At 54.0% G+C, this 27,961-nt stretch overlaps 1 protein-coding gene and 1 long non-coding RNA gene across 7 annotated transcripts; one reads left to right on the top strand and one right to left on the bottom strand.

Annotated features, from left to right (window-relative positions):
• Positions 1-25: 25 nt before the first annotated feature.
• SMPD4 (sphingomyelin phosphodiesterase 4) lies at positions 26-22,286 on the top strand. 6 transcript variants are annotated; one of them, XM_082697608.1, is made up of 20 exons: positions 26-293; positions 2,619-2,702; positions 4,141-4,227; positions 4,838-4,980; positions 5,121-5,196; positions 5,768-5,876; positions 5,984-6,036; positions 6,549-6,700; positions 8,412-8,544; positions 10,827-10,898; positions 14,118-14,204; positions 16,698-16,843; positions 17,585-17,675; positions 18,354-18,454; positions 18,814-18,977; positions 19,396-19,601; positions 19,906-20,139; positions 20,376-20,507; positions 20,637-20,765; positions 20,861-22,286. In XM_082697608.1, exons 1-20 carry the CDS (start codon positions 219-221, stop codon positions 21,188-21,190), a joined length of 2,604 nt encoding a protein of 867 aa, XP_082553734.1. In that variant the 5' UTR covers positions 26-218; the 3' UTR covers positions 21,191-22,286. The 6 variants fall into 6 exon arrangements, with proteins under 6 accessions (XP_082553734.1, XP_082553735.1, XP_082553736.1 ...); XM_082697610.1 differs by having other exon boundaries at positions 224-531; XM_082697609.1 differs by lacking the exon at positions 14,118-14,204 and having other exon boundaries at positions 133-293.
• LOC309847425 lies at positions 22,130-26,949 on the bottom strand. Its single transcript, XR_014302440.1, has 2 exons — positions 26,857-26,949; positions 22,130-22,712 (listed from the first exon to the last, which is right to left on the bottom strand). It is a non-coding gene; the product is annotated as an uncharacterized lncRNA (long non-coding RNA).
• Positions 26,950-27,961: the final 1,012 nt, after the last annotated feature.

The raw sequence follows: 27,961 nt of genomic DNA, 5'->3' as shown, positions 1-27,961 counted from the left end.
ACAGCTTCTCTTTGCGCGCACGCGCGTTCCTTACAGCTCCCACATTCGGAGAACTCAGGGTTAAGGAACACTGCTGCTGCGCACGCGCCTTCGGAGATGTAACCCCCTAAACCCTGCCGACCTTCATTTTGCGCATGCGCCTTTTGCGATAACTGCCCGCAGAGTTGAAGGTGCGTTTCCCGCCTGGGTAGGGTAGGCGTGATGCCAGGCGCAGCTTGATGACGACATTTCGGCGCCGGATAGCCGAATGGCGGTCTCCGTCCCTTAGGCGCGGGATTTTATGGGTCCCACAGGTGAGTGGTGGGAGCCACACGCGGGACGGTCTCATGTCCCGGCGATACCCCGAATCTCCGCCGAAGCCATCTCTGTTCCTACACGAGCCGTAGGCCTCAGGCCGGACGTTGGTGTCTATGCCCCGAGCCTGGTCAGCCGGCCGGCTGGGAAGCCAAGGGCCGGGCTGCGCCCTCATGGCCATCTTCCAGGGCTGCGCCCTCATGCCACCTTCTCGCGCGCCTCGCACACCCCATCCTGGTGGGTGCTCGGGTGACGTTCGTTGAACGGAGTTGGCGGAGGGAGAGATTCGAGTTAAAGTGGAGCTTTGGGCTCAACAACCTATGTGGGAGGAAGAGCCGAGTGTGGATTCTCACCTGACTCTTCTTCCCGGTGTGGGTCGAGCTTCCTGAGCCTCAGTTTCTTCATCTGTAATATGGAGATTCCGAGGCTCACTTCACAGGGCAGTTGTGAGCGGCAAATGGGAGCATATTCTGCTTCTCAGCAGCCAGAGGGAAACAGTGGCAGTAGTGTGATTTTGCTTGGCGTCATTGGTGTTGCCACTCCGAGAAGAAACCTCAAAACAGGATCCGAAGCAGCCACTGAATAAAGTGGCCGTGAAGTGGCGGATGAAAGAACACTTTGTACATGCGGAGAAGAGTATGATGGAGGAGCCTGGCTGTGGCAGGGTTAGAGAACAGGGAGTTAAGAGACAACTGCCCTCTCCCGGAAAGACTCCTTGGTTTGGCGCCTCTGGCCCTCAGTCCTTGAGCTGATGCCATTTCAGGCTGCCACCTCATCATCTCTAGCGCTCTGCCCTTTGCAAACAGGCCAGGATTTTATGCTGCTTTGATTATTTTACTTTGGTCATCTTTATCGCGCTATTCTCTTGGTTCAGGACTAAGGCCTTTTAGGTCTTCCTTAAAACTGAATTTGATAGCCAGTGTCATGAAGAATTGAAAAAAACGAGGAGGTTGTTTCTGTTGCCAAGAGACAGAGATGCACATCTCTCAGTTCCTCCACTGCCTCACAGCTTCCTTGCACCTGGTCTTTCCTCATCCACATGCACTTCCATTTGCCACCTCAGCACACTTACTCATGCTGTGGGCAGAGCTGTACCAGGAAGACCATCATCAGTGGGACTCAGTGGTCTCTGTTTCTGTTCAGTCCATGTCTGGATAGTTTTAGTTTCTGAACTGGGTGGGCAGAGAGATAGGAATCTAGAGAGTTGCTCCTGATTTTCTGATGGCTTGCTCAAAAACTCCCTTGGCTGCGCTTGCTGATCCCTTCCATTCATTCCATTCATTCTCGTGGAGCACAGTGACGTACTTGTCTTCGTGGAACATGTGTTAAGAGGTCCATGTGTTTGAATCTTGACTCTGCCATTTACCAGCTAAGTGAGGGCATGTGATTTACCTCCTTTTTGCTTCCACTTCTTTTTTTTATCCCTATTGATGTGAGGATATATATTTTCGATTCTTCCTTAGCAAACTTAGCAGCTTGAAACTGCATCTGCTTATTATCTCACAATAATACAGTCCAGAAGTCTACACAGGCTCCACTGGGTTCTCTGCTTAGGATATCACAAGATTGAAATGGAGGTGTTGGTTGGCTTTATTCTTACCTAAAAGCCCTCAGAAAGAATCTTTTTCCGAGCTTATTCAAGTTGCTTGCAGAATCTAGTTCCCTCGGGTTGCACAATTAAGGTCCCCGTATCCTTACTGGCCAGCCGCTGGCACTGCTCTGTATCTTGTGGTCCACCCCCTTGAGACTCAGTCTCATCTGTCAAATTCCTTCATAACCCTTACATGAGCATTTGACTGAATACCCAAGGATAGGAATCTTGGAGGGCTGTCTTGAAAATTCTGCCAACCCCAGAGGATTAAATGAGGAAATATATGGCGGGATCCTAGAAGCAGGTGTGGCCCCTAGCAAGTACTGTACAAGCTTCACCAAGGATTTGCCACTGCAGGCTTGGCTCTGAAGCTGGCCATAATGGAATGTGTCAAACTGGCATTTCTTTTTTTGTTTAAGATTTTTATTTATTTATTTGAGAGAGAAAGAGAGCAAGTGTGGGCACAGAGGGAAAGAGAGAAACAGAGTCCCCGCTGAGCAGGGAACCTAAGACAGGGCTCCATCCTAGCTCCCTGGGATCACGCCCCAAGCTGAAGGCAGAGGCTTTAGCCCCCTGAGCCACCCAGGCACCTCTAGACTGGCATTTCTATAAAACCTGGCATTTGGCAGTGCGGAGTGTGTTGAGTTCTACAAATACTCTCCTGGCCCTTGTGAGGCAATGTAACGTTCTGTTGTGCGGCAGACGTTGAGATGTCACCTTTGTTTTTTCACAGTGGTTTCCTAAGACGGCCGTTGTCTGTGGGTCCCAAGAGGTTGCAATGGCGTTTCCTCACCTGCAGCAGCCCAGCTTTCTGCTGGTAAGTACCACCTGCCTCCAGGAACGTCAGCCTGATGGAACGTCAGCCTGATGATAGTTCTATAGCCCAGGGACTTTCAAGTTCTTTCCCCTGACCTGAACTGTCTTCTGGTAGTTCTTTGAGGGGATGCTAAGGAAGCTGGCCTGGGGTTAGAATCCTTAGACTTGACTCTGCCCCCTACTTGGCAGGACATTGGGTTTACTCTACCTCTGAGCCCTGGTTTTCTCACCTACAAGATGAGTTTCTCACCTCCAAGGTAGGTTGATTCAAATGCAGTTTTCATGACTTCCTGGGGCCTGGGAAGGCTCATGTGAAAGGATATACATCAGAATTTTTGCATCTTGTAAATCTTTACATGCTTCACGGGGTATTCTAATAATCCCAGCTGTTATCCTTAGAAAATGGCGTGACTACACTCTCAGCATTAAATATGATGCTGGGAAGTTATGTTTGAGGCAGATAGCCATGGTGAGGATTCCTTATTTCAGTTCCCAGAAGATGCTTTCTGTAAACATTCATTTAGAAGGACATGCTTCCTTAGTGCCCCTTCTAGAGTCAACACTTGCAGTGCTCCTGGCACCCAGTGGGTAGAGGCCAGACATGCAGGGAGTGTTCCCACAGCGCGTGACACAACATCCCAAATCTTTATCTTTGACTGCGACACCATCCTCATTTGGAGATGGCTAAGGCCTTCAATTTCCTTGGGCATAGCCATTTTGGTTCAAATTCTGGCATTTTTTCCTGATCTTCATCCACGCTCCATGATCTTGGATAGATTTCCTTCCTTCTTGTCTTAAATATTTCTTGGCCTGTCCAGTGCCTTCACGATTAGTGTCAGCATTTGGTTGAAACCGTCTGTTGTTTCTAGCCTGCCTTGTTTCTTAAGGTAATGAATTCATTTGGCCCATTATCTACTGACCACCGGATTACCTGGTTAAGAGGGCTTCCGGTCTCTCCCTTGTTTTGTCAGGCATCTTTACTGATGATCACAGTTGTGTCATCACAGGGAAATTTCCAGTTTGTGTGTGTGTACACTCAGGGAGTACTCTGTGGTCTGTGAGTGGTGCCCTACACAGTAAGAGTGCTCTCCTGGCTGTGGGGCTGACCCTAGAACTGAGACCTGGCTCTGGATTGGGTGGAAGTCATTTCTGTCGTGAAATTGTGTAGTACCCTGCTGGAACTGGGGATGCCTGACAGAGGGTGCAGGGAAGAAGCCTGAGAGTTGGCTGTCTAGAGAGCAAAGGACCCCTACCTCTCCCAGTTGCATCCTTTAGGCCACTGACACACATGACCTGACTCACAAGATGTTGGGGAGCCATGCCCATGGTGTGTCTGACTCCTGCCTTTCACTCAGGTTTCTGTTTTGATTTGAGCCAGTTGGCAGAAAAGCTGCCAACTGAATATGCTTATGATTTTTCTGGTTTATTCTGTCTTCTAGGCTAGCCTGAAAGCTGACTCCATAAATAAGCCCTTTGCACAGCGGTGCCAAGACTTGGTTAAAGTCATCGAGGATTTTCCAGCAAAGGTGCAGTTCTGCTAGCATCTCTTTGGGTCATGTCTCATATACTCTTTGAAAAAACATACTTGGGGCCCCTGATTCCCAACTCTGAGCACTGCTCTGCACAGAGGCGTGACCCAGTATTGTGACTGTCACCTTTATGGACACATTTAAACATGTCAACATGTACACCAGGGGTACTAAGCCACAGGTGCTTCTGTCCTGCACAGGACATTTGACAACGTCTAGAGATATTTTTGGTTGTCACACAGGGGAGGGTGTTACTGGAATCTAGTGGACAGAGGCCAGTGATGCTGGTACATTTCCCAAATTGCACAGGACACTCCACCTCAGCAAAGAAGTATCCAGCCCAAAAGATTGAGAAACCCTGGTTTTCACCCTGAAAGTGTGTATTTTATTTAAGTCCTACCTAGAATTACCAAGTAGTAAGTGTAAGCGCAGGAAGCCAGCCTGGTCAAGGATTCTCACCCTGGAAATTTCTAGTTCTTGTGTACACACTCAGTGAAGAAGGTGGACACCTTCTGGGCTGGGCAGGAGGCCTGCATGGCACACAGCCCAGCAGTGGGCACTGGGTTTCAGCAAGCCTACCCAAAGCCTCCCCTGCACACCATTTTAGGAGCTGCACGCCATCTTCCCATGGCTGGTGGAGAGCATTTTTGGCAGCCTGGACGGTGTCCTTCTTGGCTGGAACCTCCGCTGTTTGCAGGGACGCATGAGTCCTGTGGAATACAGCATTGCAATGGAATTTCTAGACCCCGGGTAGGTAGGTTTGTCACCTGAGAGGGGCTGGATGTTTCCTCATGGTGATACCGTTCTTAAAACACTATATTTCTCAAAGTAAGAAGAAAGGTGGTTTACAGCTCATTGCCCTTTTTCTGTTGGTTTAATTTCATGGTCAGTGGCCCAATGATGAAGTTGGTTTATAAGCTTCAGGCCGAAGATTATAAGTTTGACTTTCCTGTCTCCTACCTGCCTGTGAGTAAACTGTGGGACGAGCACCATGCTCAGGGCTCAGGACAGAGCGCCCTGCACAGCGGCTGCAGTGGTGCAGGTGGGGTAGGGCTTGGGGGCTGCGGCTGTGGGCAGGAGAAGACCATGGTGTCTGCTCAGGGTCTGGGGGGCATCATTCCCGACTTTGCTCAAGGAGAAGGCACAATGCGACCCGGTTTGTCCCTGGCTGAGTGGCAGGTAGGGTTGTGTGACAGTTACTCTGTTTTTCTGAGTTTGCAGCCTTCAGGGGCAAATTGAGGGGAGGGGTGACTTTCTTCGTGGGTATGGGAAGCAAAGAAGAGGGGGAACATGAAGCCTTTGACAAGGCTTAGAAACTCACACATCTGCTGCCCTTGCTATTTGAGGGTCTTCCTGAGGATAGCATGAGAAATTCTGAGTGGAGGCCCTCTTACTCCAGCGCTACCGGGAGGACAGCACTGCTCCCCCAGGCAGGGTCCGTGTGCTGGTCGCCCCCACGGCAGCCTTTCCCAGAGGCTGCACCACGTGGGGGTGCCCTGTGGAGCCTGCCCACAAGCCCAATGTCCTGTCTCCGTAGGGCCCCGTGAAGGCATCCATCCAGGAGCGCGTGCTCCCTGACAGCCCTCTGTACCACAACAAGGTCCAGTTCCCCCCGACAGGGGGTCTTGGCCTGCACTTGGCCCTCAGTATCCTTTGTCAGCCCCCCAGGTCTGGGGAGGCCAAGGGGGTTTGGGACACAGTGCTGGGGGTGGCCCGATAACCCTGCCCGTTTGCCTCCTGACGCTGCCATCAGATCCGTTCGAGTACTACATGTTCTTCTTTGCTTTAAGCCTCATCACTCAAAAGGTACAAGAGGGGTGCCCCTGAGCAGCTTTTTCCCAAAGCCCCCGGGGGTGGGGGCTGTGGCCTAGGATTTTCTGTACCTTTCATTTCTTCTCCCTTCTCACCTCATTTCTCCGGCTCCCCCTCTGCATCCTCCTCCAGCCTTTGTTCTTCAGACCATCCTCACTTAGGATGACAGGCCGGTGGGCACACTTGACAGGCAACATAGGGTGACCTGTGCACCCCAGTTGGTGATTGGGGGGGCTTCCTATGGGAAGTGCTTGCTGGGCACGGGGGCAGAGCAGAGGTGCCCAGGAAGCTTGCATGCTGAAAGGACTCTGGGGTCTAGTCAGGCCCCCTGGCCAGGGTGGGAGAGGGACTCATCTCCCAGTGCTGCCCAGGGTGCTTTGGTCTGGCCCCTGGGATGTAGCCTATGTCCAGAGCTTATGTGCAGTGACTTGAGCCCTGAGGCTGCTGGGGTCCGCAGCCAGGGGTGGCACCCAGAGCCACGTACCAACTCAGATTTGCTTTTCCAGCCACTCCCTGGGGCTCTCCACATACGAACTTCAGACTGTGCCTATTTCATCCTCGTGGACCGGTACCTGTCATGGTTCCTGCCCACGGAAGGCAGCGTGCTCCCCCCGCTCTCCTCCAGTCCTGGGGGGCCCAGCCCCTCACCAGCTCCCAGGTAAGGCTCTCTGGCTGCCCTGCCTCTTGGCCTGGGGTGCCCCGTCCCTGCGGCCAGCTTGTAAAGTCTGGCCCTTCTGCAGGGGAATGGCCTGGGCAGCAGGCACTACTCACAGGGACAGTAGTGCCACTCTTTCTTCAGAGTGCCCCAACCCCAACAGCCCTGGCACGGACCAGAGGAGGGCAGGGTGAGGACAACGTCCGTGCCTGGGTTTTCAGTGAGCAGGTCCTGTGGCCCTATGGACAAGGCCTGGCTTTGGTTTCAGAGTGGGCTGTGTTCTCCCCCTAGCAGCCCTCCCTACATGTGGCATCCAAGCCCCACAGGGAAGTGGTGGCAGGGGGTTTGAAGCAGTGTTGCCAGAGCTGATCAGTGGCACTGAGTGGGTGGTGCTGGAGAAAAAGGGCCTATAGGCAGGTTACCACAGAGCTGACATGTGGAGGAATAAGAATAGGAGGAATCTGTCAGACCAGGTCTTGGCCTGAGCCAGAGACCCTGGGGTAAAGAGCCTTTTGTGCCCATCCAAGCAGGCTGGGCTGTGGCTGGACCATGTGCAGGAAGGGCGTGCGCAGCCAGCCTCAGCCTGAGGGGGAACTGAGGCCATGGGCGGCCTGTAGCTAGGAACCAATTGGCTGCCTCTCCCCGGGTGACACTAGTGACCCAGGAGCTGCCCCCTATGCTCTTTACCCTCCTCAGCCTTGCTGGTGGACCTTTTTCCTGGGGAGGTTGGTTCTTTCCTGCCAGCACAGGAATGCCCCCAAGGAAAGGGGATTGAAAAGGGGACATGGGGGTGTGGAAGGGGGAAAGGCTGCCCAGGCATTGTTAATGCTACGGCTGAGAGGGACCCAGGATGGTCAGGTTCACGCCCTCTCAGAGGCAGGCTTCTGGGCCTGGTTTTGTTGGCTTATTCTAATCTAGAATTTCTGACCCAAGACTTGCCGTGAATAACAAAAAACTTCAGTAAGGTCCTTCGCCTACATTTCTGAGTTGTTTTACTCTCTATCTGTATGTGTGTTTTCTGGGTCATTTGAGTAAGTTACAGACATGATGCCTACTATTTTTTAACATTTTGGAATATATTTCCTAAAAGTGAGTGCATTCTTGTACACGGCCATTGCGCTTTTATCCAAATCAGATCAGCATTGCTGCCAGGCCACTATCTCATCCTCAGACCCCAATTGGGCTGCCCTGGCTATCTTTCTAGGGTCTGCTAGCCAGCTGGACTGGGGTGTGCAGAATGCCCTCATCTTGAATTCTCTGGTGTTTTGTAGCGAGTAGGCCTGGCAGCCGTGGAGTCTGTGTGCTGGTGACGTCGTCTTGATCACTGCGTCAGGGGCGTGTTGGCCAGGTTTTCCTCCTGTAAAATTAAGTGGGTACTTTGTGCCAAGTTAATTAGCAAGAGGGATTTGCTGAGCCTGTGTGATTATCAGCAGTGTTAGTGTCCCTTGATTATTGCCGGCCAAATAAGTTATTAATAGGCTGGTTGCCTAAGGGCGATTGTCTGCTTTCATCCCTTTACATTGATCAGGGCACGCTCTGCAGTAGGGAAGTCTTTTCCCGCTCATTGATTGTGTATGTCCATATGGATTTGGGGGCCGTCCTGTGATTCAGCAGGTGGTAGTGGCTTCCATTGCCACCGATGTTCACATTCAGATCGCCACTGGTTGTGCCGGCAGGAGCCCCTAACGAAGGCCTGTTTCTGTATGTCCCTCAGGACGCCAGCCATGCCCTTCGCTTCCTATGGCCTCCACCACACCAGCCTCCTGAAGCGACATGTCTCTCATCAGACGTCTGTGAATGCAGACCCCGCCTCCCATGAGATCTGGAGGTCCGAGACACTACTCCAGGTGAGAATGAGGAGGCTCTTTACATCTTCTGTTTCCAGATAAACTGCCTAGCCACCTTCTATCCACGGGGCAGAGGCCAAACACCGTTCTCAGCTTGAGAGCACCTCTGAATTGTTGGTGTTTTCCTGCTGTGACATGTAGAAATCAGACTAGAGAAAATGTGCCCACCCCTCTAATCTGAATGTCACTGGTAGTGCTTTCTATCCCAGGATTCACTGGCCTTGGAGTTTTGTCTTTCTCATGGTGGTGTGAGTGCTGCTCAGTTTCTAGTGGATCCGCATGAAGGCTTGCCCCACACCACACGTCTCCGACCTGCTCTCACGTTGCTGGAGAGGTTACCTGTGATCACCCTCATTTGGATATGAAGCCCCTGCCCCTGTAGCGTTTTTATAACACTGGCTGGAGAAGGCTTGCAAAGCCTCTCACCTTGGTTGGCCGGCAGCCCCTATCCCTTCTGGGTTGGGGGATCCACATGGAAGGTGGTAGGGCCCCTTGTCTGCCCCTGAGCAGGCTCCAGCCTCTCACGCAGGCTTGGGTTGGCTCCCTCCCAGGGTGCGGTGCTACCCACCTCCCAGGCCAGGCTGTCTCTTGTAGATACACCGTGGAGAGGTTCAGCTGGTTCTGACACTCAACTCTGCAGCAGAGTTGGTAGCCAGGAGCATCACTTACTGGCCTGACAAGTGGATAAGATGGGATTCTGTCCTTCCTGACTTGTACATAATTCCTGGTATGTGGGCTGCTGCACTTTCAGCATTGTCATTGTTGAGACAGCACTAGGAGATCAGATGGCTGGACTCATCGTCCCTGGTCACAGAGGGGTTTTGGTGCTTCAGATGGGTCCCAGCTAATGTGGACTCTGGGGTTTGCCAGCCCATGAGGAGGGCTGGTGGCCAGGACCCAAGCTTATGGGGAAGAAATGCTGAAGGTTTGTTTCCTAGACCAGAACGCTAATGCTTTTTCTTTTTTTAATTGAAGAAAAAATTCCTTTGAATTGCAGTGAAATACACAACATAAAATTTGCTGTTTGAACTATTTCTAAGTATGCTGTTCAGAAGCATTACACATGTTCATATTGTTGTGGAAGTAATCTCCAGAACTTTCTCATGTTGTATAACTGAAACTGTGCCCATTAAACAGAAGTTTCCCATACCCCTCTTCCCAGCCCCTGGCCCCCTCCACTCTGCTTTCTGCATCTACGATTTTGACTACTCTAGAATCTCATGGAAGCAGAACCATACAATATTTAAGCTTTTTATGACTGCCTTGTTTCACGCAGCAGAGTGCCATCAAGGTTCATCCATGTGGTAGCACGTTGCCAAATTTCTTTTCTTTTTAAGGCTCAGTTATGCAGTGTCGTATGGATCTACCACTTTCTCTGTTTCCGTTCATCTCTGGATGGGCACTGGGGTTGCTTGCACATTTTAGCCGTTGTGAATAGTTCTGTTGTGAACACGGGTTTACAGAAATCTCTTAGATACTTTGATTTCAACTCTTTTGGGTCTATACTCTGAAGCGGAACTGCTGGATTGCACGGTAATTCTGCTTAATGCTCGCCGGCTGCTGTGTTGTACGTTCCCACCGGCAGCGCAATGTTCCCACCAAGCGTTGGGCGGCCATGCCTACGCTCATGATGTTCTGGTTTTGATTAGAGGCCCCGCCCCAAGTGAATGTGAGGTGGTATCTCCCGGTGCTTTTGATTTGCACTTCCTTATAGTTGGTGATGTTGAGCGTCTTTTCGTGTCTTTATTGGCCATTTGTATGTCGACTGGTGAAATGTCTGTTCAAGTCCGTTGCCCATTTTTTAATTGAGTGGCTTTCTTTACTTATAGTTGGATTGTAGGAGTTGTCTGTACATTTTGAATATCAATTCCTCCTCACACACACAATTTGTAAATATTTTCCCCCATCCTGTGGGTGGTCTTTTTCACTCTGGATGGTGTCTTCTGTGCGCAAAAATTTTTTAAATTTTCATGAAGTCCGATTTACCTGTTTTCTTCTGTTGACTGTGCTTTTAGAGCCCTAGCTAAGAAATGGTCGCCAAAGCCAATGTCATAAAACCTTCTCCCCACACTTTCTTCTGAGAGTTCTATAGATTTAGATTTTACATGTAGGTTTCTGATCCATTTTGAATTATTTATTGTTTCTGGTGGAAGGTAAGGGTCCAACTTCATTCTTTTGGATGCAGATGACCAGTTTTCCCAGCACTGTTGAAAAAAACTACCCTTTGAATGGTCACAGCATCCTAAATGAAAATCAGTTAACCACCCAGTGCTCTCTTGCAGGTTTTTGTTGAAATGTGGCTTCATCATTATTCCTTGGAGATGTACCAAAAAATGCAGTCCCCTCACGCCAAGGTACGTTGTTGTGCTTTTTCGTCCTGTCTCTGGCCCTGGTGTGCCAGGTCCACCTTGTCCTTAATCTCAGCTAGTTTTCAGGCGCTGGTTTTCAACCACCACCCCTTACTCCAGTGCTGGGCAGTAGGCAGGTTTGGTTCTGTGGTGGGCTCCCCCCATGAGGGCTGGAGGCATGTAATCTCTGGGGTCCTCCTCATGCTACTTCCAGAGCCCCCACCCCGGCAGCCGGAATGGATGAGGTTGTGGTGCTCGTGCTCTGGGGGTAGGAGAGTCAGCGAGTGCCTCTGAGAGTCACAACTAGCTCCATCCGCTCTGCTGTCACGGTGCCTCCTGCTTTCCTGCCGAGGTGGCCCCTTGGCAGACTTCGCTCCCCTTGGTCCCCACACTGCCTCTCCCTCCTCCAGAGCAGCGGCAGGCAGCCCTCTGTGCAGTGGGTGAGATCTGACGCCTTCCTGCATGAGGCCTGGCCTGTTTCCTCCTTCCTTCCCTCCCAGGGCAGCATGCTCATTCGCAGAGGCGTGGAGGCAGCTGTGTCCCCGAAACCTTCCCTGGGTCACCATGCCCAGGGCCAGCTGCCCCCTGGACTTGTCAGGGTAGAACAGCTCTGTCCGTTTAATAAGAGGCGGCAGGGCACTGAGGGTCACACTGCACAAAAAAGCCTGAAACACGCAAACCGGGGCCCTGCTAGGAGCAGCACTGGCCTGTAATCAGGTGTGCAGTCCACGGCTTCTGTGTGCTGCTGGGCTGCCTCTTAGACGTCACTTTTGTCAGTGCCAGACAAAAAAAAACATTCTGTGTGAATGCTTGAGAGGTTCCTTAAGAATTAAGAGTCTGGCCCTAAAATTCATACGGGTGGCCTGTGACCTTCCCTCTGCGAATCCAGCACGGAGCTGGAACTGTTTTCCTGCTGCAGAGTCTCGGCAACCAGCTCTGCTTCCCTGCCCTCCGCTGAGTACCGGTTTGGGGAGCAGCCCCCAACTGCTGCTTTCTTAAAGTGCAGAGTACCTCAGATCTCTGTCCTTGGCACCACATGGAACGGCAGCAAAGCCAGGACTCCCTCTTGGGCCTCTCGCGTCCCTGAGGACCTGCGCTGCCATTCCCGCTTCCAGAGTGGACTTGCATGTTCCTGGCTGGTGCACGGCAGTCGGGGGGTGGGGGCCTCCCCCTTGGGTCCCAAGGGCCTTACTCAGCCCCTGTGCATGTGGCTTGGTCTTGCAGAGGCAGAGGCTGCTTTGCTACGTTGCCCTCCGGGATGCTCATTCTGTCTTCCGAGCTAGCGCAAGCACACTCGCTGTGATTTTTAGCAGATCTGCCAATCACAAAGGTTCTCTAGGCTGTCTTACTTGGGAGGAGCGGTGGGCCGTACCTGCTGGGGCGGGAGGGCCTTCCCCTTCTTCCCCACGTTTTGCTTCCTCTTGGTCAGACCACAGGGCAGGTGAGAGCGGCCCAGAACGGCTGATAGTGGGAGAACAACCGGGAAACCCCCACCAGGTACCTGGAGAGGGTTTGTGGTTTTTTATTGTTTGTTTGGGGTTCTTTGCCTCCTTTTGAGGCTGAACACAAAACCTAAGTAAACCTGGGAAGTGGAAAAAGACAACTGTGGACATCTCCTTCATCCGAGGCTCCTTATCATCTACCCAGGCCTGGGCTGTGCCATGTGGAGTCCTAGCCTTGAGGTCCCTGTTTCCTGACGTTGGAGATGCAGGAAGTGCAGCTCCGAGAGGTCCCTTTGTGCTTCCAGCCCACCTCCTCCCAGGTGACAGGCAGCCTGGGTCCAGAGTGGATTCCCACTCTATAGAGCCTGGGCCTCTGCCCCATCCCAGCTTACTGAGCAGGGCTTCTGGAGAAGCAGATGGTTGCTGAAGTCCACACACTTCTACAGGCCACTGCGGGGCCTGCCCGGTGTTCCTTAGGCTGGGCAGGTCCCCAGCAGGGGAACCATGTGGTCTGATTCCCACCAAGCTGCGGCTGAGCCCAGGGTCTGGCCCAGAGGAAGGCCTTGAAGCGCAGTCCACTCCTTGCTGTGTTCCTTCTTGCCCTTGCTCTGCGTGTCTCTGGCTGCGCCTTTCTCCTAAAGGCCTGGCACCCGCATTCTGGCCTCTCCTATGTATAGGGTGGTTCTCAGTGGAAGGCGTGGCCCTCACCGGGCAGAATGTGTGCCAAGGCCAGCTCTGATCTCTGCTTGGCTGAAGGGGACTGCTTTAGCAGGCTTTGTCATAGCGGGGGTGGGGGCGGACAGCTATGCCAATTCAGCTGTCATCCCCCATGTCCCAGGCTGTCCCAGCCTCGGGTTCCAGCTGCCTCTGGGTGTGTGTGGCCATGGCCAGATTCTTAGGGCTCTGTGAGTCCGGAGTTGGGGAGTCCTGGTAAAGTGGGAGAGATGGGAGTCCCAGAATTTGAACCCGTGAGTGTTTGTGCCACCTTTAACGATTTCTGGGATGTGGGGTGCAGAGGGTATCAGGCCTGGTGGGCTGAGCTTTGCTTGCTTCTGTGCCATACTGGTAATCAGCCCCCACAGAGGCAACCATTCAGTAGGGGCCACAGATTAGATCTTTGACTCCTAGGAACTGACCACATCATGTGTCAATTTGGTAAATTTTTCTCTGGGACAACCCAGGAAAGTCCAATAAATGACATATTTTTCTTCCCTGAGCAGAGGAGTCTCCATTAGGAACGGGCTCCTCAAAAATTTCTTTTTGGAGCCTCGGGAACTTCAGGGCTTTGGTGGCTGGTGGTGTGTCCCAGCAAGCCTCCCAGGATCCTGGCAGTGTGCAGAGTGCACACGCCGCAGCCATGGGAGTCAGGGGTCAGGGAGGGCAGGCCCCTCTGGCAGGAAAGTCAGGTTGACCTCAGGGAGCTAGAAGGACTTTCAGGCCCAGTGACTTGGAGGAGACTGCCCAAGTGTCCTTAAGTCTGTTTATGCTTGGCAGGTGAAGGAGCAGCCCTCTGGCCTGGCTCTGGGCTGCCCACTGGGCAGGACCCCTTTGGGCTGCTGAGGGTGGTGTCCCACTGGCTTGAGGCTGTGGGGCTCTGATTGTGTGGATTGTCACTGATGTGCTTTTGTTTTGTTTTTGTTTTTTGTTTTCTCTCCTTAAACTTCTGGGCTCACTTTTGTTTTTCTCTCCCTACTGTCCCCTCCCCGGCCTCTCCCCTTCTGCCCCTGCCCTGCTCTCCACCCTCCCTGCCTCTTCTCGGCTTCTCTGCTTTGTTGTCTCTCAGCTGGAGGTTCTGCACTACCGACTCAGTGTCTCCAGCGCCCTCCACAGCCCTGCCCAACCCAGCCTCCAGGCCCTTCACGCCTACCAAGTACTGGCTGCTCTCCTATTGTTGCGTTTCACCCCTGCCCTGTGGTGTGAGCCATGGAGCGCATGACAGTGCAGTGGTAAAGCGAGGGGCCGACAGGGGTGACTCAGACCAGTTCTAAACTGAGCCAGGCCCGTGTGTGTTGGGGATCATGGCGAGTGTCCTCTCTAGCCTGCGTTGGCCCTCAGCTTGGCAAACTAGTGCAGGTTTGGGGGTGTGGAGCTGCCAGATCTGCCCACCCAAGCCCCAAGCCAACCGGAGTTTGCAAGCTCTTGGGAGTTGGTGGCTTCTCTGGCCCTGGTTGGAGGGAGTGGAAACAGTGTGGCCTTTGCAGCGGCCCTCCTCACCCACAGTGTGGGCCTGGCGCTCAGGAACTGACGGAGCACAGGGAGGCCCCAGGGCTCATAGTGGCATGGGTTCGGCCAACCCCAAGCCTTTGTGAGCCAAGGTGTGGGGAGGACAAGGGCTCAGCCCCCCAGCCTGGAGAGGCTGTCGATCCCTAAGCACGTTGGCCTCTGGCCTCTTGTGGACTTGGGTGCACTGCCAGAGGTGGGCAGAGTGGACAAGAGCCTCCTGGAGACGGGTCTGCTTTAGGCAGAGATGACCAGTGTGGACAGATTTGAGGTTGGTAGGTGGAATTCAGACCTGCAGGCTGTTTCTGGGCTAATGGAGGCTGGTAGCTCACTGGTTCATGAGATGAAGGCTAGGAATTCTGGGCCGAAAACAGGCGTCTAGATCCATGCTCAAGGCCCGGGGTCTGTCCATTTCCCCTTGGGAGCACGCCATAATATTTAACCTGATGCTTGAGTACAAGATGAGAAATCAGGTTTCCTGGGATGGGGTGATGAGCACACACAGGATCCCCGCCCAGAACCAGCAGCTGCTGGGTGGAAGGAAGAACATGGCCCAGGAGGGCCGGCAGAGGTGGGCCAAGCACTGAAGCGGGTAGCATTCAGGCCTGTGTCGGGGAAGGTCTCACTTGGCTAACAGCAGGATCCCTGGATAAATGTCCATAGAAGGAGGGGCTGCTTAGCTAAAGGCTGGGCCCAGTGAGAAATGCCACGGGCTTTAGGACAATGTCCCTAAAGGACATGCAGCTGGAGGAGGCAACGTACAGCTGTGGCAAGGTTCCTATGGGGAGTTGGCTCTTGACCAGGGGAGGGGAGGTCGGAAGAAAGGTTTGGCTTCCCCCAGCAGGAAGATAGCCCAAGAGGCATCCAGTGCAGTGGTGAGGGCCTGTGCAGAGGAGGAGGGGACGCAGTTCCGGTTCAGTGCAGATGCTCTGTTCTCTGTTACGGAGACAGTGGCAGGGTTGGCAAGGAACCAGGAATGAGAAAGGCAGGGACTCCTGGGGAGGGGGCTCCAGCCTGGCATCGGTGCCTTCCTACTTTCCTCATTAGGAAAGTATCTTACGCTTTTTTCTTCAAATGATGCAAATTCATCACACAAAGATGTAAACGTACAGAGAAGTAGCAGCAGGTCTCCTCCCGAAGCCCTGTAGCTCCCTGTGCGGGCAGACTGAGCTGTGGGCTGTGTTGCCTGGGCTCGTGCAGGCAGATTGTGGCGGGGAGAGCTGAGAGGACAGTGCTGTGAGCAGCGACGGTGGCTGGGTGCCCGGGCTGTGCCCGGAGGCATGGCCTCTGCCAGCCGCAGCATTGCTCAGGATTGGGACTAGGCTTCCGAAAGCTCGTCCATCCAGTCTGTGGTGGCCCTAGGGGCCCTGGGGGTGCTGGGTGTGGGCAGAGGAGCGTGCCTGTCTGAGCTGGGAGCCGGCAGGTGGCGGGGCCCACCGGTGCTGTCGTCTACCAGTCGGAAGACCACCCTGTTCTCCGTCACAGAACAGCCAACAGGCAGCCTGTCCTCTCAGGCCTGAGTCTTAAAGAGTCTACGTGAACTTGGGAATTGGAGCTTCCGCCCACAAGATCAAGAGTGCTCTTGTCTTGGGGGTCATGCTGACCACAGATCCGTCAGCAATAGAAGGGGAAGGGCTGCCCTGCCAAGCCCCCAGCTGGCGGGTCCAGGACAGGGAGTGGATGAAAGGGTGGGGATTGCAGCAGCAGAAGGACCTGGGTAGTGTTTCTGCCTGAAATGGGAAGCCAGGGGCCCCAGGGAGCCGGCGGGAGACCCCTCTAGATCTGATGGGGAGGATGTCAGCCTGCCTTGTCCCTGCTGCTCCTCCTTGGGCTGGCCAGGAAGGGATCCCTGAGGAGGGGGGCGGGCAGAAGTCACCCAAGTCAGCCACGGAGGGTCCAGTAAGGGGTTGGAAGCCCACAGCGAAGCCCTTGACAGGTGTGTTTCCACTCCCCGTGCAGGCTTACTGAGCCACGGGTTATGTCACCTGGGCCTGCGGGTGCCCTGTGCAGGCTATGGTGCTCTCAGCGGGCCGCAGGGCCAGCCAGTAAGGCACAGGGAGGGCCGGGGGGGTGGCCCATGTGTCCCATGGTGGAAGAAACGGTTCTGGCCTGACTCCTGACACCGCGCCCCCCTCAATGTTAGGAGTCATTCACGCCCACCGAGGAGCACGTGCTGGTGGTGCGCCTGCTGCTCAAACACCTGCACGCCTTCTCCAACAGCCTGAAGCCCGAGCAGGTCTCTCCGTCCACCCACTCCCACGCCACCAGCCCCCTGGAGGAGTTCAAACGGTGGGTACGGGCTCTGCGTGGGGCTCCCATACCCCGGCTACCACTGCCTCATCCCTTACGCACGTTGCCCACTGTGACCTGTCCCTAGAGTGTGAGGGACAGCCTGCAAGGCATCTGCAGGGTGGGCCAGGTGGGAAAGCACCTTGGGGTTTTCTCCCCACCCCCATTCGGGTCTCTCTTTTGGGGCCTAACATCTTTGGTCGAAAGAGCCGGACTGCCCAGAGAAAGGCCCCGTCTTGCTGCTGCCCGGTCTTGTCCCTTCCTCCCTGGCGGTGGGCAGAGTAGGAGCTCAACAGTGACAGTGTTCCTCGGAATGCCCAGGAAAGCCAGTGGGCTGGGAACCTCTTCGCTTCCAAGTGGCTCTTTGGTCACTGGAGACTGAGCTCTGTGCTGCGCCATCCCCTTCACCATCTTCTCTGCTCCTCTCCCTCCATCAGAAGGCCTGGGATGGTGGCCCGATTCCTAGGCTGACTGGGGCCAGCAGAGTAGGTGACTTGTATGTGGTGAGCCAAGCAGAGGGGGGTCACGGGAGCCTCACTAGGTCATCCACGTGTGTGCTGTGTGTCCTTGGGACATTACCTAACCTCTCTGAACTTTGGTTTCTTCTGAAAAATGGGGCCAGAAACTGAAGGCCTTACCTCCAGGGGGTGCCCACTGCTTACCCTGGCAGGGCTGGCCCTTGCAAACCAGAGCCACTGGACTCACCTGTGAGGGGCCCCTTCCCCCTCCTCTCCCCTGCAGGGCTGCTGTCCCAAGGTTTGTGCAACAGAAGCTCTACCTCTTCTTGCAGCACTGCTTCGGCCACTGGCCCCTGGATGCATCATTCAGAGCCGTGAGTGTCAGCCCCATCTCTCCACCTTTGCCCTTGCCCTGTGTGTGCTTGGTGACGGAGGTCCCTGTGGGATGGACGCAGGAGGGAGTCAGCTGTTACTGCTAAGGCCTGGTGGGGAGACCTTACAGCGGGGGGTGGGGGGGGTATCACATTCTGGTTGTTTGAATTTCCAAAACCAACCCTCGGGTACAGAAAAGCTCTGTCCTCCCTGGCTCTGACCCCAGGTGTCCGTGCTGGGTGGATTCCCAGCTTCACTGAGCTGCACCTGACCCACTTGGTCGGGGAAACATTCCATGTTACGTTTCTCCGGAAGGCTGACAGGAGGGCTCAGCATCACAGGGGCTGGTGCTAACGTAGTGTTGTGTGTCAGCTATGTGCACATTAAAAAATTGTTCTAACAAAATAATTTAAAAAAATAAAGCTCATGGGAGGGTGTGCGAAGCTCCCTCCTGGGCCCTCTGAGGGTGGTAGGTAGGTGGGAAGAGGCCAACCTGGTGGCCACCCCACCCTCCTCTACCAGGAACCGAAGCCCCACGGTTAGACTCCCTCCTGCTCACCCACGGGGCTGCCTCCCTGGGGCTGGGCTCCAGGCCACCTGAGGATTTGGTCCAAAGCCCCAGACCCACAGCCTACCAGATTGCCGGCTGCGAGGCCCTCAGCACATGAGTGTGTTGCCAGGTTCTGGAGATGTGGCTGAGCTACCTGCAGCCCTGGAGGTACGCACCCGAGAAGCCGGCTCCGAGCAGCGACTGCCAGCCCCGGGCTGTGTCAGAGAGATGGTGAGCCCCGGCCCGCCATGCTCCCAGTGCTGGGGGGACAGGCTGCCCCCTCTTTGACTGGGCCCCAGGATTGCTCTCCCATGGAAACAGCTGGTGGCCCTTCTCCACGCTGTCCCCTTGCTGCTCTCCACTCACATGTGTGTTCACACCCCACGCCGCCGCTTAATCCCCTCCACCCTCTGCGCCCTGCCACAGAGCCCTTGTCTTCTGGGGAAGGGCCTCACCCACCTGGAGGCTGTGGCTGGGGAGAGTCCAGAAGCCCGGGAAGAGCCCGGGTCGGGGAGTACAGTAGCGGTGTAGCCGCTGATGCACCACTGATAAGGGTGGTGTAGCCCCTGATGAACCGCCTCGCTCCCCAGGGCGCCCTTTGTGCAGGAGAACCTGCTTATGTACACCAAGCTCTTTGTGGGCTTCCTGAGCCGTGCCCTCCGCACCGACCTGGTCAGCCCCAAGAACGCGCTCATGGTGTTCCGAGTGGCCAAAGTCTTTGCCCAGCCCAACCTGGCTGAGATGATCCAGAAAGGTAAGCCCTTAGCCGGCAGGAAGCAGCCCTCAGAAAGGGACCCAGAAAGACTGCATGGGCCTCGCCGGCTTGGAGCAGCCCAGCCTCGGTGGTGTGGGGGCTCTGAGTGCACGGTGACGGGGTACAGGTCGGAGGTGGGCAGCACTGTGCCTTCCCTGAGGCCCAGCATGCTAGCTGGGATCTGGGGGGCCGCTGGAGGGAGTGGAGGCAGAGTTCAGGGCATCAGGAAGCAATCTGGGGTTCTGTCACGTCTCAGATGGCTCTGTCGGGCATTAGCTTCTCTGGCTTCCCTTTGTGAATGTCAGCCTTCCCGTGGAGACTGTCGGGCTGCAGGGGCCTCAGGAGGTGGGCCCCTGTCCCTCGGGAACCTCCCTAGGCGCCATGGAAGCTGCAACCAGACTGGCATCATGCTTTCCAGGGGAGCAGTTGTTCCTGGAGCCTGAGCTCGTCATCCCACACCGCCAGCACCGACTCTTCACAGCGCCCCCCTTTACGGGCAGCTTCCTGTCCTCGTGGCCACCGGCTGTCACCGACACCTCCTTCAAGGTGAAGAGCCACGTCTACAGCCTGGAGGGCCAGGACTGCAAGTACACCCCGATGTTTGGGCCCGAGGTCCGGACGCTGGTGAGTTGGGGCTCCCCTGGGTCCCCCAGCTGTCCAGAAGCTGTGGGAGCGGAGGCTGGGGCAGGCAGAAGGTTGGGTATTGCCTGGATGATGCTCTCCTGCCCTTTTTTCCGTCAAGGTCTAATTTTTTTCTGATAATAAAGACAACATTTGTTGGAAAGCTTTCACATTTAGAATGTGCGTGTCTTGGTCTTGAAAACGCCTTGCCCCCTCCTGGCCTGGTCGGGGCTCCCCGAGGGCTGCCTGCCAGCCTCTTGGGGGCTACCTGGGCTGGCTGACCCGCCCCCCACCCTGTGCCCCGCAGGTCCTGCGCCTGGCTCAGCTCATCACGCAGGCCAAGCAGACCGCCAAATCCATCTCTGACCAGTGTGGGGAGAGCACACCCGGCCGCCCCTTCCTGTCGTGGCTGGGCTTCTACTCCACAGATACGAACGGCAGCTACCCAGCCAACGATCTGGACGAGATGGGGCAAGACAGCGTCCGCAAGACGGACGAGTACCTAGAGAAGGCCCTGGAGTACCTGTGCCAGATGTTCCGAGTACGAGCTCTGGGGGCTGTCCCCGCCTGGTGTCTGCTCCTGTGCCCCTACCCCCTGGGGGAGCCCGCGGGAGGCATAGCCTGTACTGTCGATGTCAAGTCTTGGTCCCCTTGTGCTCGCTGTTCGAGGCCCAGGGATGTAGCCCTGTCCGCTTCCTCCCCCCGGGAAGTGAAAGCAGGATGTGGCTCAGCCCCCTCAGAGTGCTCCTCACCCCCCCACCCCCGCTGCCCCAACAGCTCAGTGAGGCCCAGCTCGCCCAGCTCACGCTCGCCCTGGGGACGACGCAAGATGAGAATGGGAAGAAGCAGCTCCCAGACTGCATCGTGGGAGAGGATGGGCTCATCCTTACACCCCTGGGCCGCTACCAGGTAAGGGCCATGTCCCGGACGGCTCCTCCCATCCCCTCTTTGCTTCTGTAATTTCCACATGGGTGTGTCTGTGGCCCTGCCCACTCAGGCCGGGTCTCCCCTGGGTCTCACTTCTCGTCCTGCTTCTAGATCATCAATGGGCTACGGCGGTTCGACATCGAGTACCAGGGGGACTTGGAGCTACAGCCCATCCGGAGCTACGAGATCGCCAGCCTGGTCCGCATGCTCTTCCGGCTGTCATCCGCCATCAACCAGAGGGTGAGTGCCGGGGGCAGGGCCGCCCACGGGGAGAGGCCGGGTGAGTGCGTGGCCCTGCCCGCGCCAACTCCCCCACGTCTCTGTCTGTGCCCCAGTTTGCAGGCCGGATGGCAGCCCTGTGTGCCCGGGCCGACTTCCTTGGCAGCTTTTGCCGCTACCATCTCACAGAGCCCGGGCTGGCAGGCAGGCGCCTGCTGAGCCCTGTGGCGCGGGGGTCTGCAGCCAGCCGGGCCCGGGGTCCGAGGCTCAGCCTGCGCTTCCTGGGCAGCTACCGAACGCTGCTGTCGCTGCTTCTAGCTTTCTTCGTGGCCTCCCTGTTCTGCGTTGGGCCCCTGACCTGTGCCCTGCTCCTCGTGCTGGGCTACCTCCTCTACGCTGTGGCCATGACGCTGCTCACGGAGCGAAGCAAGCTGCACCAACTCTGACCTCAGGCCACACACGGCCCTGGCTAGGCCGGCAGGAGGGACATGTAGCCCCTCGCTTGGTCCTGGAGGTCACCTCCAAGCAACAGGGCGTTTTCCTGCAGCCACGGAGCTGTGCGTAAGAGACGCTAAAACAAGGAAGGTGTGGGCTGGGCCAGGCCAGGCGAGGACGAGCGTGGCATCCTGTTAGTCTCACAGGACAGCCCCGGACCCGGCTGCTCGATCCTCCCTGCTCCCCTCAGCCCCAGGCCCTGCCATGACACAGCACTCGAGGCCTTTCTTTGCTCTGACCCTCCTGGGTTGAGCTGTGTGCTCCCCAGATGGGGCCTTGCCGTCTGTCAGGTTGGCAGGGTGGCGCGAGTCTCCTTTCCCTGGTGACAGCAGGATGGGAGCTCAGCCTCTGATTCCAGAGAAGAATCCCAAACCCTAGCGGCTCCTGAGAAAGCTAAGAGTGTGGTTCTGGTTCTTGACTATAAAGCAAGGTTCTCCCATCACATTTGGCAAAGTGAGGGTCATTCTTCACACCTTCCCGGCAGTTCCAAGGCTGGGCCATCCCATTCCACTTAGTAGGAGGAAAGACCCTCCAGGAGTACAGATGCTTAGTGGGACGGAGCTTCACCTCTGCCTCCCTCCTCGCCCCATGCTATCAAACATGTCTCTTGGTGGTGGCCCAGCCTCACTGCCCAGCCAGGACGGGTGCACATGTCCCAGGGGCAGAGAGGATGCGGCAGGGCCATGGGAGTCGGGCAGCGTCTGGTCTGCAACCAAAGATGGTCACAGGATTACTTGTATCTTCAGTAAAATCAGGTGCAAAGGCCCTAACTTTTTTATGACATTTAAATATTCAGGTACACATTCACGGTCCGCAGTCATCCCCACAGGGACTCGGGCACTTCTATTCATCATATGGGTGACACACCAGAGAAAACATCTGAACAACGATTTTAAACCAAGCCTCTGCTTCTGTTTTTATTTAAATATCAAGTTTTATATTTTGATGTAAATTCAGAATAATGGCATTCTGGGGTCTGTGACCAAAAATCAAAAACCAAGTTTGTAACTGACCATAGATCTGAATAAAACCTCTTTGGGCTCCTAAGTCTTCTGGTGCTGGGGCTCAGGTCCCAGCACAGTCGCCCTTACTGTTCCCTCAGTTGGTTTGGGGATGTCAGTGACCTGGGAAGCGCCACAGTCCCTGCCCAGGGGGACAGCCGGTGGGTTTGTTTACAGCAGCAACAGACCAAGGCAGATGGGAACAGTGAGGTGGCCCTGATGGCAAACAGCAGGCTCCCCGGAGTGCTGACTTCCTGGAGTCGCCCTCAGCCAAAACAGGCCTGAGCTGGTTCAAAGCTGGGAGAATTTTGTCTTCCATTTAGCGTATCAGAGTTGGCCTGGATATGAAAAGCAATCCTGGAATGTGAGTCAAGTTTTCTGTGGCTTCTGGAAGCTCAGAGGATTGTGTATGCCCCCACCAGCCTCGTTTCAGGTGCTTAGCCAGGCGCAAGTGTCCCATGTCCCCTTATCCCTAGATGGGAGAGGCTTTTGTCAGATTGGTGGAAATGAGAGGTCATTCTACAAGTTCAGTGCTAACAGAGGAGTGGCTTTTGTCCCCAGACCTGTTAAGGGATGTGAGCACATAGAGATGATGGTCTGGGGTCCAATGTCACTGGCATTGTCTGACCACAAGGCCTTCGCTGCTTCCCATGACATCCACCCTGCTGCCGGGGATGTGGTGTCCCCATCACCCTCCACTTTTCCATGGCTTCCCTCGTCCACGTTTCTCTTGTGCCTTGTTTCTACCTGAAAACATTCTCCAACACTCTAAAAGCAAAAACGGAACGCTCCACCCATGTATCCGTGAACTCCGAAACAGCCGCCTGCTGTGTGCACCCTGCACAGTGCTGGGCACCCAGAAGGAACAGGGCAGAGCTCCCGCTGGCCCAGGACTTCGTGGTGCAGTCCAGCAGCCATAATGAAGGTCAAGGAGGGGCTGGTTCTGTGGTCAGGACCTGGGAGAGGATGCCCAGAGAGCAGGCAGCGTGAGGTCAGCACGGCCCACGGCGCTCTGTGGTTCCTGCTGCAGGAGCAGAGCCCATGGCTGGGTGGCTGCAGTTCCAGGTGAGGGCAAGGGAGACCTTGCCTTCACAAGGACCCCAAGTTCGTTTGCAAAGAGCTCTCACTGCGCAGTTTGAGAAAAGGCTGTGGGACGAGTAGAGGCAGAGGAGCCCTGGAATCACAGCTGGGGGAACGAACGGGGTCCACCGGGGTAGTGGGGCAGCGGTTCTGTCTGCAGCACACGGAAAGGGTGAATGAAACCTGAGGGCAGAGGCTACAGGGTCTAGATCGGGGGTCAGACATCATGGTTCCTGCTGCCCATTCACTCCTGCCTCCTGGAGCCTCACCTGCTAAATGGCCCCTGCTGTGCCTGCTCACCCCTCCACCCCCACTGCCGCCAGAGGGCCAAACAGAAACCTCAGACCCCATGGCCTGGGCCTGCTGGTGGCATTGGGTGCAGGAAGCACAGCTGTGTGATGCTCTAGAGATTTCACTTGCCCTCCTGCGCCTCTGAAACAAAACCAGCCCCTCTGGACATGGTTCCCAGGAGCCCATGCTGACCCCACTGCCTTTTGACACCAAATCCATCAGAGCCTAAGGCTTCAGCCAGCCCCACCCCTGGCCCCAGGTGCCCTAGGTGGCTGACTCTCATTGCTCAGTGTGAGTGACCCAAGGACAGAAGCTCTGGATCTGGGAGGAATCCAGTACTTGCTCCCTTTGATGTCCAAGAGTAGGTCAGACCCTCTGGATGACCAGGCTTCGGTGATAATACGACGATATCAATAAAAATGAGGGGACTCGTGTAGCTTTCACTTTAAAAATTGAGCTAGCTTTGTCTGCCTCTGAAAACCAGAATTCCTAGCATAATTTTCTCAAACATCTAATGACCAAAATAGATCAAATGATTTCCCAACCTCTCCCTCTTAAGAATTCTGACTTTGTCCCAACTGATATTCCAGCTATGAGAACAGCCAGTGACTTTAATATCCACGTGAGCTGCAACTGCTTTTTTAAAAAGATTTGATTTATTGAGAGAGAAAGCACATATGTACACAAGCAGGGGGAGGGCAGAGGGAAAAGCAGACTCCCTGCTGGGCAGGGAGCCCCACATGGGGCTCAATCCCAGGACCCTGAGATCATGACCTGACTCAGGCACCTAGGCAACCCTGCCTCTTTTTTTTTTTTTTTTTTTTTTTTTTTTTTTAAGATTTATTTTAGAGCGGGAATAGGGGCAGGGAGAGGGAGAGAGTCTCAAGCAGACTCCGCGCTGAGTGTGGAGCCTGACGTGGGGCTCTGTCTCACAACTGTGAGATCATGGCCTGAGCCAAAGCCAAGAGTCAGACACTTAACCTACTGAGCCACCCTGGTACCCCCGTGAGTCACTACTGCCTTAGAGGTCAGAAGGAGGCAAAGAAGCCAGAGAAAGGAGCAAATGCCTTCCAGCCATTGTAAAAGGCTGGCACTTGGGAGAGCTAAGGGCTTCCCGCACTCAGAACAAATGGGCAGTGGGGGAAGGTGAAGGTCAGTCAACTGGACAACTGCTTTCAGTTTCTCTTTTGGGTCATCTCACCATTACACATCTGCAGCCGCCTTTTTTCAGCCAGCTGTGTTCACCTCTCAGAGAGCAAGCCTCTTTAGGGAGAATCGGACCTAGGAGACCTGCCACTTGGCACCCATGCCCCCCGAGTGACAACATGGCATTTCCCGGTGTGCACTCAAAGCACAGGTGAAAAGCTGCCCGAACCTTCCGGAGCGCTGTGGACTTCCCACAGCGGACATGGGCATCTTGTATTCGACAGAACATGACCTGGGAGGCTCTGACTTGGTGCATATGACATCTCTTCGTTTAGGGGTCTGTGTGCCAGGCCACATAGACTTTATGCAGTAAAGTGGGTGAAGAGAGCCTTCTGCCTGGGATGGCTCCAGACAGCCGGGCACTCACTTTCTGCACCCTACCTTTCCGGGTAGGATTACTGCTGTGTTCACCCCACACACCGTGGTGCCCCCGGCTGACATGGACAGTCTGCTCCTCAGGCCAGGTCTCTGAGGGTCTGCTTGGTCCACATCCTCAGCCAGCTGACTCCCTCCCTTCCCGGAAGGCCATCAGTCATCGCTTCCTCTAGGAAACCTTGACTTGCCTCCACCTCCCCTCCTCCTGGGCTGGATGTAGTGCCCTCCTTGGTACTTGGGCAAATGAAAGTGAAGAGGGATTTAGTTACTACTTGCTTGGTGCTGGACACTTCGGAGTGCTGAATAAATACTTCTGAATGAATCTCTGGCTAGCACGTTTGCTCCTTGCAGACGAGTATATTTTAATCATCTTTCTGGCTCCAGCACCACGTGCATACACAGCAGCTGCCCAATAAATAGGTCTCACAAATAATATACCTATTTTTTTGAGAGGGAGGGGGAGGGGTAGAGGCAGAGGAAGAGAGAGACTCTTAAGCAGGTTCCATGCCGAGCATGGAGCTCAATCTCTCAAATCTCAGATCATGACGTGAGCCAAAATCAGAAGTTGGATGTTTCACCAAATGAGCCATCCAGGGGCCCCCAGCAAATATTATATCTATCATATACACATCCAGCCCCTAACACCTCAGGAATCACAATGTAAATGACTTGGATGAATTCATTTCTACATGAGTAGAAAAGTTGAGAGGGAAGGGGCTCTTCCATCCAAGGCTGAACAGAAATCACTGGGGAAAAACATGATCACTGCACTGAAAGAGACCTGACCAATCATTCAGATCATAGACCCAGATAGAAGACCTAAAATTATAAAGCTGTTAGGAGAAAACAGAGAAGTAAATATTCACATCTTTGTATTAGTCAATAGTATTTTAGTTATGGCACCAAAAGTATAAATGCCAAAAGAAAAAAAATATGTAAATGGATTTTATCAAAATTTAAAATTTTTATACAGACAAAATGACACTTTCAAAGTGAAAAGACAACCTACAGAATGGGAGAAAATATTTCCAAGTCATATATCTGATAAAGTGCTTGTATCTAGAATATGCAAAATGTTCTGGGGCACCTGGGTGGCTCAGTGGGTTGGGCCTCTGCCTCAGGCTCAGGTCATGATCTCAGGGCCCTGGGATCGAGTCCTGCATCAGGCTCTCTGCTCAGCAGGGAACCTGCTTCCTCCTCTCTCTCTGCCTGCCTCTCTGTATACTTGAGATCTCTGTCTGTCAAATACATAAAATCTTTTTTTTTTTATTTAAAAAAGTATATGCAAAAAGTTCTTAGAATTCAATAATAAAAAGGTACACAATCCAAATTTAAAATGGGAAGATAGACGGATGGCCAAAAAGCACAAGAAAAGAACATACTCAGCACCAGTAGTCATCAGGAAAATGCAAACCAAAACCACAATAAGATACTACTTCACAGTCACTAGGATGGCTATAATCAAAAAGACAAGCAATAGTAAGAGTTGGTGACACATGGAGAAGTTGGAACACTCACACGTTGCTGGTGAGATTGTAAAATGGTGCAACATTTTTTGGCAATTCCTCCAAAAGGAAACATGTGGCCCAGCAATTTTGCTCCTAGGTATATAACTTGAGAGAATTGAAAATTACACAATGTTCATAGCAACATTATTCACTGACCTCTCCATCCCGAGCCCAGTGTCTGTTTCATCCTGACAGTAAATGTCACCGCTGTCTGTTGCTCAGCCCAGTGTGAACCGGCCAAGCTGCTCTGAGAGCAACGCCCTAACGAATCAGTGGGTGATTCTCCCTGGAGCCTCTCCTGGCAACCTTCATTCCCCTTGGGGTACATCCTCCACTTGTGCAGAAGTTCTCTCTTGCACCTATTTTGGGTAAGGTTCCCTCTAGCCTCTTTACTCCATAAATGTGACTCGGTCCGCTTTCCCTCTTTTGTGAATTTCTCTGTTTCTAGTGTGCTGACAACACTTTCCCACTTCCCACATTGATGGCTTAGTGAAGTACTGTTAATCCTTGAGCAACACCGGTTTGAAATGTGTAGGTCCATTTACATGCGGATTTTTGAAAAAGATGTTATTTATTTATTTGAGGGAGAGAGAGAGAGAGAGCACAGGTGGGTGGAGGAGAAGAGGGAGAAGCAGAGTCCCCGATGAGAGGAGAGCCCAAGACAGGGCTTGATCCTAGGATCCTGGGATCATGACCTGAGCTGAAAGCACATGCTTAACCACCTGAGTCGCTCAGGAGCCCCGTGGATATTTTTTTTATATAAATACAGTACAGTAAATGTATTTTCTCTTCCTTGTGATTTTTTTAAAATGATTTTATTTATTTATTTGACAGACAGAGATCGCAAGTAGGCAGAGAGGCAGGCAGAGAGAGAGGAGGAAGCAGGCTCCCCACTGAGCAGAGAGCCTGATGCGGGGCTCGATCCCAGGACCCTGGGACCAATGACCTGAGCCGAAAGCAGAGGCTTTACCCCACTGAGCCACCCAGGCGCCCCGTGATTCTTGTTTTTTTTTTTTTTTTTTTGTAAGATTTTATTTTTAAGTTAGCTCTACATCCAACATGGGGCTTGAACTCACAACCCTGCAATCGAGTTGCATGGTAGAGCATACAACTCTTGATCTTGGGGTTGTCAGTTTGAGCCCCATCTTTGCTGTAGAGATTACTTAAAAATAAAATCTAGAGCACCTGGGTGGCTCAGTGGGTTAAAGCCTCTGCCTTCAGCTCAGGTCATAATCTCAGGGTTCTGGGATCGAGCCCCAAA

This window comes from Mustela nivalis (assembly GCF_964662115.1).
Source record: "Mustela nivalis genome assembly, chromosome: 14".
NCBI lineage: Eukaryota > Metazoa > Chordata > Mammalia > Carnivora > Mustelidae > Mustela > Mustela nivalis.
The sequence above is the reverse complement of the archived record's forward strand: the minus strand, read 5'-3'. Positions and strand labels throughout refer to the sequence as shown.

Bases quoted from the DNA above. Each gene is read 5' to 3' on its own strand.
- SMPD4 (XM_082697608.1), top strand. From the start codon at position 219: ATGACGACATTTCGGCGCCGGATAGCCGAATGGCGGTCTCCGTCCCTT. The intron at 294-2,618 runs GTGAGTGGTGGG...GTTTTTTCACAG, and splicing joins GGATTTTATGGGTCCCACAG to TGGTTTCCTAAGACGGCCGT. The intron at 4,228-4,837 runs GTGCAGTTCTGC...ACACCATTTTAG, and splicing joins TCGAGGATTTTCCAGCAAAG to GAGCTGCACGCCATCTTCCC.